General features: G+C 42.7%; 1 protein-coding gene across 1 annotated transcript in view; it reads right to left on the reverse strand.

Annotated features, from left to right (window-relative positions):
• The window catches only part of LOC143299574 (uncharacterized), a 48,349-nt gene extending 37,532 nt beyond the window's left edge, over positions 1 to 10,817 (reverse strand). The window contains exons 1-4 of the mRNA XM_076612858.1: positions 10,271 to 10,817; positions 7,029 to 7,296; positions 5,968 to 5,981; positions 126 to 323 (exon numbers count right to left, since the gene is read on the reverse strand). Of these exons, the coding sequence (XP_076468973.1) occupies positions 126 to 323; positions 5,968 to 5,981; positions 7,029 to 7,296; positions 10,271 to 10,343 (553 nt within the window). The 5' untranslated portion in view covers positions 10,344 to 10,817. The remainder of the gene's footprint in view (positions 1 to 125; positions 324 to 5,967; positions 5,982 to 7,028; positions 7,297 to 10,270) is intronic.
• Positions 10,818 to 11,051: the final 234 nt, after the last annotated feature.

Below are 11,051 nucleotides of genomic sequence, written 5' to 3' on the forward strand. Positions count from 1 at the left end.
AATCACACACAAGACTTTGATGTCGGCACGTTTCATAGTGTGACAGAAATTGAAGTTAGCAGGTCAAAGCGCACGTGGTGCCACTTCTGTTGTGCCCTGTCTGTGTGTGCCTATGACATACTCACCCCAGATTTGCATTTCAGCCATATTCAGTGTCCGATCGTCACCGGACTGCCAGCTGTGTGGTTGTCTGGTAATACGGACTCTCTGTCCATACATGACGGCGGAACACGTCACGTCCACCCTTCTGGAGGACATGGACTGTATTGATGCACATTGCTGGCCGTCCACAGTGATGGTGAAGGGGTACAGGCGTTGTTTAACTGAACATGAAAAAGTGAAACAATTAATTGCTCAAACTAGTAAACACGTATCAAGAATCAAGCAGGATACTAGTTAACAGCACTGATAATTTATTTCACAACCAAATTAAAACATGATCAGGCAGGACTTACTGTTTTTCGGTTTAATCCGAACAATATTTTCACAGGTTGAATTGTATGTATTACTCCAAAATAAAAAGTTTCAAACAAAATTCTACGAGGCATTTTTGACTCACTTGTGTAAACAAAGTGAGTCTATGTTTTAACCCGTTGTTCGGTTGTCTGTGTGTGTGTGTGTGTGTGTGTGTGTGTGTGTGTGTGTCCGTGGTAAACTTTAACATTGATATTTTCTCTGCAACTACTTTGTCAGTTGACACCAAATTTGGCATAAAAATGGGAAAAATTCAGTTCTTTCCAGTCATCTTGTTTAAAACAATATTGCGCTTCTGGGATGGGCACAAAAAAATAAAGAATGAAGCCTAATTATATGCAAACTGCATTTACTGTTATATTTATATTTTTTGTATTCTCTAAACTTGGCACTTTGATCTGATATTCTGACCCAACAGCTAGAGCAGTCATTATTATCATTTTATGTTCAAACAGGAACTTCTTTTGCTAAGCATGAAAGTTTTATTTATTTTGCAAACGTTTTGGCACAGATAGTAAAAAAGGGAAATTACTCTGTAATGCTAGTGGAGTTAATTTGCTTTAAACTGATCTTTCTCATCTTAAACATTACATTTTGAAACAAGAGAGGCAAGGCCTTCAAGACTCACTTGTGATGCACTTTTTAAAAAAAAATCCAAGCTTTTTATGTATTGAGTATAATTTCAAAATGTAATGTTTAAGATGAGAAAGATCAGTTTAAAGCAAACTAAGTTCCCAGCAGAGTAATTTCCCTTGTTCTACTGGCTACAACAAAACGTTTGCAATAAATAAAACTTCCATGCGTAGCAAAAGAAGTTCCTGTTTGAACAAAAAATGATAATAATGACAGATCTTTTGTTGGGTCGAATATCAGATCAAACTGCCAAGTTTAGAGAATACAAAAAATATAAATATAACAGTAAATGCATTATTCATGGCCTGGCTTCGCTGACGAAGATCTAGGAAGGGCGTTGTCCACGTCTGATGCAGGCACGTTCATGGCTGACAAGGCCAATGCGGGAAAAGCAGAGTCGGCCGCAGCGGTTGCAAGGGAAAGTCTGGTCTGGGTTCGCGGCTGCAGCGTCGTGGTTCTTCCTCCTTCTGCGTTTGTCCTCAAGGCTGGCCCTGCGGTTGTTTTCGAAGGAGGAGACAGCTTGGTGGATGGTGCGTCGCCAGGTCTCTCGATCAGCGGCTACTGCGGACCACTGGCGATGGTCAATGTGACAGGCACCGAGAGCTTTCTTCAAGGAGTCTTTGTATCTCTTCTTGGGTGCTCCTCTGTCACGGTGGCCAGTGGACAGTTCGCCATACAGCGCGATCTTGGGCAGGCGGTGGTCCTCCATCCTGGACACGTGCCCTGCCCAACGTAGCTGGGTCTTTAGCAGCACTGCCTCGATGCTGATAGTCTTTGCCTGCTCCAGGACCTCGACATTTGTGATGTAGTCACTCCAGTGGATGCTGAGGATGGTGCGAAGGCAGCGCTGGTGGAAGCGATCAAGCAGTCGTATGTGGTGCCGGTAGGTGACCCAGGTTTCGGAACCATACAACAGGGTGGGCAGTACAACAGCTCTGTACACGCTGATCTTTGTGTCTTTCTTCAGGTGTTTGTTGTTCCACACTCTCTTGTACAGCCTGCCGAATGCGCTGTTTGCCTTTGCAAGTCTGTTGTCGATCTCCTTGTCAATCTTGGCGTCAGACGAGATGGTGCAGCCTAGGTAGCTGAATTGGTGGACCGACTTCAGCTCTGTCTCACCGATGTTGATGTGAGGAGCGTGGAATTCTTCCTGTGGGGCAGGCTGGTGGAGAACTTCCGTCTTTTTCAGACTGACTTCTAGGCCGAAGAGCTGCGCAGCCTCTGCGAAGCAGGACGTTATACGCTGCAGGGCCGCTTCTGTATGGGCGACGAGGGCAGCATCGTCGGCAAACAGAAGCTCTCTGATGCATTATACTCAATACATAAATAGCTTGGATTTTTTTTTAAGTGTATCACAAGTGAATCTTGAAGGCCTTGCCTTTCTTGTTTAAATAGTTTTTAGCTATCTCTAACAATGGTTTTAAGTACTTGTCCACAAGCCTTTTCCTGTTTCCTTTGAAAGATGTACATGTTCCGTTGAACTCGATGCATATCTAAACATTAAACATGTACTTGAACAGTGTGTAAAAATACATTTTAACGCGCGAGTGCTGGAGCACATGAACACACACGTACACACACGCACACACGCGCGCGCGTGTGCGCACGCACACACACATTGCACGCATGATAGAAGATGGGAAAGTAACATAATGTTTACGTCATTGGAAGAGTGTGGAATATGAACAGGATAATATTTGTCCGCAAGGCCGAGGGGGGTAAGGTGCACAGACACCCCTCCCCGAAAACCTCCCGAGGAATGAAGTAGGCTAGTCTTTAAATGTTCTTCGGGGTTTTCGGTTGCTGTTGAACAACTTCGTCATCTTTTGTGGAGGTCTTTAAACGACAGGGTTTTTTTTTTTTTTTTTTTTTTTTTTTTATTTTTTTTAATGTTCTTTTTAACATTTCTGAAGCGTTTATTGCAATATCTGTGATACCTATGCTCTGGGTACAGATCCTCAAAAATGTCTAGATACGTGCATGTGATAATATTATAGGGGGTCTGCAGATTGCAGTAGTCTCCGTCTACGTCTTGAATGAAGCTTCTCTAACTGAAGCTGCAGCTGTTTTATTATATATATATATAAAAAAAAGACAAATGCTTTCCATCGATTCTTCAAAATGTATACTTCGTCAGCCCTTGATTGCAGATTGTTTCATGTTTCCTCTTTTCTTGACGCCATTTCTTCTATCTTCTTGCACCATCACCAGGTCCACTTTAACAGACACACTAAACAAATGTAAACGTTAATCATACTGGGGCGATAATTTTATAGTGTGCCCTTGTTTGCTTTGATGATTAATTAGTGGACAGTTTTGGGTATCAGTAAAATTACATTCTTGAAATATTTGCTGTTTGAGGATAGGAGAGTTAGGCAAAGTCTTCTTACATTCATAAAGATCAGGTTGGCCCCACAATGGCCTTACAATTACCTTCAAGATGGTAAATCGTGTAGCTTCCTGTGGAAAACATTTGTAAAATCACCACAGAACACTTTAAATACGTTTGAAACATATCTGCTTATTCCTGTGAGTGTTAGGGGAGAGGCGGTAGGTGCTCGGTGGGTGAACTTCATTTTCCTTTCTGATGTCGCTTATTTGCACGAAATACACAGTGTATTTTGAACGAAAATTCTTCAAATCAGTATTTGTTGTATTCTGAAGCAGGGGAACATGACATATGTAAATGTTAGCCACAAAAACTACACAGTTTTGTGACTTAAATGCGATTCCTGTCAAAACAGCATTTTGGGGGTAGGGGAAGCAACTCCACCAGTGTGACTCCCCAAAGGGTCAAATATTCATCTAAATGCAGAGAAATAATTTCTAGAAGACCCCTGCTGGTCTCTGTTTTAGAATAATTTCGAAAAGAGTAATATTGAAGTGACTGGACAATTTTTCATTAATTCGTCGAAGATTTGATAGGAGGCCAATACAAGCCTTAATTGTGAAAGAATGAATGAAGATATTTCAATTTTGTATATTCATTCGAATAGAAAAGACCCTATCAAAAAAGAAAACTTATAATATGTGGTGCTTTCCTTGATGAAAATAGAATTTATGAGGGTTTGAAGTTGAGCTTGTCTTAATTTCATTGACCGGGACGGGAGAGGGTACCCTTGTGCCAAGGGCCGTAACTCTGAGTGCGTCCCAATTTTTTTTTTCTTGGGAACATGTAAAAATGAGTTCAGCAGACCCAGAAGAGCATTTTAAGACTAGTTTACTTTATTCCTGGGGGCGAGGGGGTGCACGATAACCCCCTCTGGGTCGGTGTTTGTCAAACTTGAAATTGTGTGCTGAAAACAGCACGCGTCGATCACAGAATTGATCTGTTACTGTTTCAAACATTCCCTGTCTTCCTCACGACTTCCCGGCTTCGACAAATCGTAACAAAAATAGCTGAACACATTTTGGGGGTGTAATTATACGTGATAATCACGCCGGTCAAGTCCAGTTCTGTCCACAAAATGATGACCGGTGGATCGGATGCATTCTCCCACTCCCATCATTTCAATCATGATGTTTTCTCCGTGACTTGAGTCAGACTGGCATTACCAAAGTCATTTCTGTAATATCCAAACCTGGTCGAATCACTCTGAGCACTATATTTTCGACACGAACGCCCGGAAATTGGCACACATTGTCGGAAACGTACGCTAATCTTCGAAGTCTAAAGATTGATCTCTCCAAATTACCAAGACAGTTTGCTTATATTCCAAACCGAAAGACCTTTCAAACACCCATACATAAATGCGAGTTCATTTTAAATGACCGAACCTAACCATACAAGAAGGAAAAAAAAATTATATTTGTTTATTTAAATGGTCGGTCGTAAACATTATGCAGTAAGTGTTGAGGTCTTTGCACAGATGAGTGTCTAAAAATGATTTAGCTTGCTAATAACAATTTACGAAAAAGACAAAAACTGAGCACGCTACTTGTTTCTTGTGTTTCTTTTCTTTTTTTTCTCTATTTTTTTCGTGTTCCTTTTTTTTCTATATCATCTTCTACACTGTTTCAGTGGTATTACTCCCACGCCGTCCATTCTGAGTCCCCGTTACACGGCATAGCCCGGGTTCGTCTTGTCGCAGTTCCAGCGTGAACAGTCCTTAATAAGCCATTGATTTTAGGTGTCAAGGAGGCCACTTATCAAAGAGAACCTGCACAGCTGCTGGGTCACTTCTGTGATGTTCAGTAGTGCCTCTTCTGATTGAACGTTTTTAGAACAGTACTCAGGACTGACGACAATAAAAGCTTAGTCGCGGGGGTCATCATGAGAGCAGGGCAGGGCATGAAAGGCTACAGCAGTTTGGGACAATTTTGTTTTTATTGATGATGAAGGAAGAGAAGAAGAGCAGGAGGAGGAGGAGGAGGAGGACGATGTTGCTATGGCGGCCCATTTTAAGTATGGAACTACATGACAAGGCTGTACTCTACACTTCCTTGCGTTAACCGGGCCCGAGAGATACAGACACTTGCAGTGTTGGTCGGAAATTAGAGCAACACACCCAAAAACGCATCCGTGACGTGGATGATACTCGACTGCGTGGCCCGAGTCTTTCCATTTACACCCACAGCACACTCAGTTCTGAAAGGGAGCCGGCCGCAAGCCGACCTCGCCCCAAAAAAGAACAAAATAAAAACAAACGAATAGAAAAAACAACAATTAAAACAAAACAAACCTTAAAGCACGCAACGTTTGGACCAACGTAGATAGTGTAAGACAGTCTCACTTAAATGTAGAACGCAACAGCCTTTCTATTCCCTGAGTCATATTTTTCAAATATAATGTTTTGATTGAGTTAGATCTGTTTAAAAAGAATCATTTCCCACAGTATTTTCAGACTGATGTCCCGTTACATGCCAGAATTTTCCTGCTCATGTCACATGTCGTATGCATCAGCGTAACTTTCATATTTTGTAGAATTTACTGTTACCTAAAATAGCTGTTAATAAAATGCCATATAAAAGTGTTCTTTTGGCAAAACAAATTAAAAAGTAATAGTAACATGGCTGAAAAACCACATTTCCCCCGCTTCTTAACAATTTTTGTGCCCTTTCCAGAAGTACATTATCATGACTACTTCAATGTGTGGAAAGAACTGTGTTTTTTTCCTATTTAAAGCTGGTGTCGACACACGAAGTAATGCAACAGAAAACGAATTTGTTAAAGTTTACCAAGGACACACACACACACACACACACACACACACACACACACACACACACACACACAGACTACCGAAACACAGGGCAATAGATTGTGTGTGTGTGTGTGTGAGTGTGAGTGTGTGTGTGTGTGTGTGTGTGTGTGTGTGTGCTTGGTAAACTTTAACAAATTCGTTTTCTGTTGCATTACTTCGTGTGTCGACACCAGCTTTAAATAGGAAAAGAAACCCAGTTCTTTCCACACATTGAAGTAGTCACACACAGACTACCGAAACACAGGGCAATAGATTGTGTGTGTGTGTGTGTGTGTGTGTGTGTGTGTGTGTGTGTGTGTGTGTGTGTGTGATTTTTCTTTTTTTAATTCCTTTTTTAAGTCAGCCGACATGTGTGTTTCATATTCTCTGCTTTACCTAGTGGTCACTGAAGGTTATTTATTTGTTTGTGATACGAAATGGATGATTGTGATCTTTACTTTCGCAAATTTCAGTAATGTTCTAGTCACGTGCGTGCGTCCTTTTTATGGACATTCTCGTCAGACCAATGTTGTGGTAATTAAAATTAATAATGAATCATATATCATTGTTTGGAGAACCAGAGAGAGAGAGAGAGAGAACAAGGAAGAAAAGTAGAGGGAGAGTGAGGTGGCACAGGCAGACCGGCAGACTGGTAACACTGTGTGGCCGATGTGAAAGAAACCCAGCGTCACGTGACACTGGATGGAGGGACAGGAAATGAAAAGAACCGGGTGTCACGTGTGTGCCTGGGACACGACCATCACATGACGTGTCTGACCAGGAAAACTCCACTCACATCTAGGACGTGCCCAGACGGTGATGTCGTGCAGGGGGTACACCCTGCCCAGGTTCACCTCCCACCACGGGTTGTTGGGGTCACCACTGGCGGTGTGGATTCCGTTGGCGGGGTAGTCTTCGTCTGTGTCTCCATTGGCTGCCTTGCCTGAGTCGTCATTACTGTTCCACTTGCTGCTCTGATTGTATGTTTTATCACGTGCCACGTTGACTGTAACACACACACACACACACACACACACACACACACACACACACACACACACACAGAGAGAGAGAGCACAAATAATAATAATAATAAGTTATACAATAAATGATTTTACTCTATGTGCTTTACAATTACAATTATTCTAATCTGTTTTTAAACATATGTAATCCATTAAAACATGCAGGTTGATCTAACGAAGAATCAAACACGACAAATTAAAACAAGACACTATACTAAAGGTTACATGTATGTGTGAGTGTATATGTGTGCGTGCCAGAAATCTGACTGAGTGACACAGGAAACAAATGATGAGCGCCCAATGGCAGCCGTCAGTCGGCTCTACCCAGGTAGGCAGCCTGTTGTGGAAATGATCCCGAGCTTGTAAAGCGCTTTGAGCTTGATCTCCGACCGAGGATAGACGCAATATAAGTATTCATATCAATCATCATTCGAAGGTAATGATAACAATAATAATCTAACCCTCATAGCACCCCTCACGCAAAATATGCTCAATTGCACTGCACAGTGTAAAACCCGACGAGTAAAACATACAGTGGGATACATTTCAATACACAATGAAAAATCAATATCCATAACCTACACAGGCATCCAGCCAAACACCAAAGCATGTTCAAATGAACAAAGCATGTTCAAACACACACACGCGCGCGCGCGCGGAGAGGAGTTTGTCATGATGACCCCATGTGATATCTGGTCATTAATTCTGTCTCCTTGTCCGGCTTCTTCCTCATACAGTGATTTCCTGTCTCGTCAGCCTTCGCCGCTGACCTGTCCTGACGATAATCATCTTAACCATTTTGCCACCTTCCAGAGAATTCAAATAGCTCCCACACAGTTGATCTCTTTGGAGGGTTCAAAGCCCATTACCTCCATCCTACTCTTCTTCCCACTTCCCTCCTCGTTTGAAAGCTTTAGTTTTTAATGAACTGGGAGAGTTCTTTATCCACACACTTGTTTTCCTCCACTACCAGGTTACAGTTTAATGTTTGTCACTGAGATCTCAGACTGTTTGTTTTACCTTTATTGCCGCATAGAAATAGCAATACTTGGACTTGGAAATTTGTTTCTGTATCCATCTTTAATTTTTATCCTTTTTTTTCTCTTACTTTATGTTGTTTATAGTTGTTATTTTTCTGCCTGTTTGTGTATTGTGTGTGAGTTCGCATGCATGGTGTGTGTGTGTGTGCGTGTGCGTGTTTGTGTGTCTTTTGGTGGGTGAGTGTGCACGTATGCGTGTGTGTGTGTGTGTGTGTGTGTGGAAAGAGATACTAAGAGAAACAGAGCAGAGGCAAGCGAACAGCCAGTGACTGTTCTGACATGGCATCAAACAACAAACCCGACGACAAAGCAAAGAACAGACCAAGGACAGCATCCAGGAACTGAAAGAGCAGTAAACTCAGTAAAATCAAAGAGCACACTGGTGATTCTTCAAGTGTGAAGGGCAGACATGTCCGAACTGCCGTGTATCTGCCAAGGGCCGTAATCTGGCGCTGGAACGTGTGACACAAGTGACACACAAAGCCGGCTCACAGCGCGTGACACACGAAGTCTTGTCCCTCGCCTCTCTCTCACTGCTCCCCAAGTCAAAGCCTGACCTACTTGTGTTGGTTTGATGAGTAGATTTACTTCTTTTCTTTCTTTCTTTCTTACTATTATTATTATTATTATCATCATCATCATCATTATTATTATTATTATTATCGTTGCTGTTGTTGTTGTTTTTGTGCAAGCAGATGTCTATCAGTCTGCATACCTTGACACCACATTGACTGAAACGGAACTCTCTCTCTCTCTGAGTTTCTTTGCTATGCTAACATATTTGTGTGTGTGTGTGTGTGTGTGTGTGTGTGTGTAAAGAAAGAAGTGAGGGAACGCGGTTGTGTCTGTGTCATTCACCTTTTTTGTGTGTGTGTGTGTGTGCGAGTGTGTGTGTGTGTGAAATCAACCAGGACTGTGAGTGTTTGTGGGTGGGTAGATGGGTGCGTGCGTGCGTGCGTGTGTGTGTGTGTGTGTGTGTGTGTGTGAAGTCAACCAGGACTGTGGGTGTGTGTGGGTGTGTAGATGGGTGCGCATGCGTGTGTGTGTGTGTGTGTGTGTGTGTGTGTGTACAAGGCTGATGCTTCACTGTGTGTGTATACTGGCCGTTGGAAGTACATGACAAATCAGACAGTTAAACTTACGTGTGTTCATTTGTTTCACGAATCAGTGCTGCTCTGTCAGTCAACAGAAACTCACTGGATCAAATGATCTGGATCAGTGTGTGTGTGTGTGTGTGTGTGTGTGTGTGTGTGTGTGTGTGTGTGTGAGTGAGGGAGTGAGAGAGAGAGTGAGAGTATGTAACTGTGTGTGTGTGTGTGTGTGTGTGTGTGTGTGTGAGAGAGAGAGAGAGAGAGAGAGAGAGAGAGAGAGTTTGTGCATTCGTGTGTGTGTATGCATGTATGTGTGTGTAAGCAAATCAATACTGGTAATAGTTGTTTACTTGCTGATTGACATGCCCTGTTTGTCCTGATATTGTCTTCTCTCAGATACAGTAGCTGCCACTAAAAAAAAATCTGATGTGCGTGTGTGTACAGACGTGCTTTCGTGAGAGAAAAAGTGTTCATTTTTAACGGAGGGGAGAAAGCTAAAGCTACGATACAGAAACCAATATGATATTTACAGAGACCAAATGTTTGTATCAAAAGATGATGCTTTTAATGAATAAGTAAATAAATAATAGAGCATAGTCCTATCAGCACATCACTTTTCATAATCTCTACAGAAATATGCTATACTCATCATGATTAGAAACAAAATAAAACAAACATTTGAAACACAACCTGAAGCTGGAGGTGTGGTGTGTGTAATGATATCAAAACCAGTCAACGGGCAAGACGATTGCGACACGTATTCTATCTCTGATCACAAATAAAAGATAAAGGTGGGGGAAGTGAAAACGACAGAGGAGAAAGATTACCATTGTCGGCCTGAACGCTGACCAGCACACAGCCAAGACACAGCCAGACCACTCCAATGCCAGTCCGCTCCATGGCCACCAGCACAAGGTGCTGACAAGGGGACGGTCAACACAGCTACAGTCACACCGTGTCTCTCCAACCAGGGGACGGTCAACACAGCTACAGTCACACCGTTTCTCTCCAACCAGGGGACGGTCAACACAGCTACAGTCACACCGTTTCTCTCCAACCAGTCAATGGTCAACACAGCTACAGTCGCACCGTTTCTCTCCAACCAGGGGACGGTCAGCACAGCAACAGTCACACCGTTTCTCTCCAACCAGGGGACGGTCAACACAGCTACAGTCACACCGTTTCTCTCCAACCAGTGGACGGTCAACACATCTACAGTCACATCGTTTCTCTCCAACCAAAGTGCGTGTCAACAGCTCTGAGCTCCCTCACTGACTGTCGTCTTCTCAACTCGACGCACAACGACCCAGTTTGTGGTAACACGGAAGTGAATTTCACGAGGTACCTTACCAAACCTGGCTGACTGGTACACGGGTGTCTTAAAAGCACGTTTGCGGATAGAATTACTCCAGCATGGTTGGAGCCTTCTGTCCCTCCCTACTGCTGTGGGTGTATGTGTGTTTTCTGTGTGTGTGTTTGTGGGTGTGGAGAGAGGGGTTGTGTTGTGGTGTGTTTATGTACGATTTATTTTAAGTGTGCATGTGTGTGTGAGTTCGCAAAGCGTGTAGTTTAAAAAAAAAAAGAAAAAAAAGAATTGTAGGTGGTGTG

The sequence above is a fragment of the Babylonia areolata genome, chromosome 25, assembly GCF_041734735.1.
Source record: "Babylonia areolata isolate BAREFJ2019XMU chromosome 25, ASM4173473v1, whole genome shotgun sequence".
Taxonomy (NCBI): Eukaryota; Metazoa; Mollusca; class Gastropoda; order Neogastropoda; family Buccinidae; genus Babylonia; species Babylonia areolata.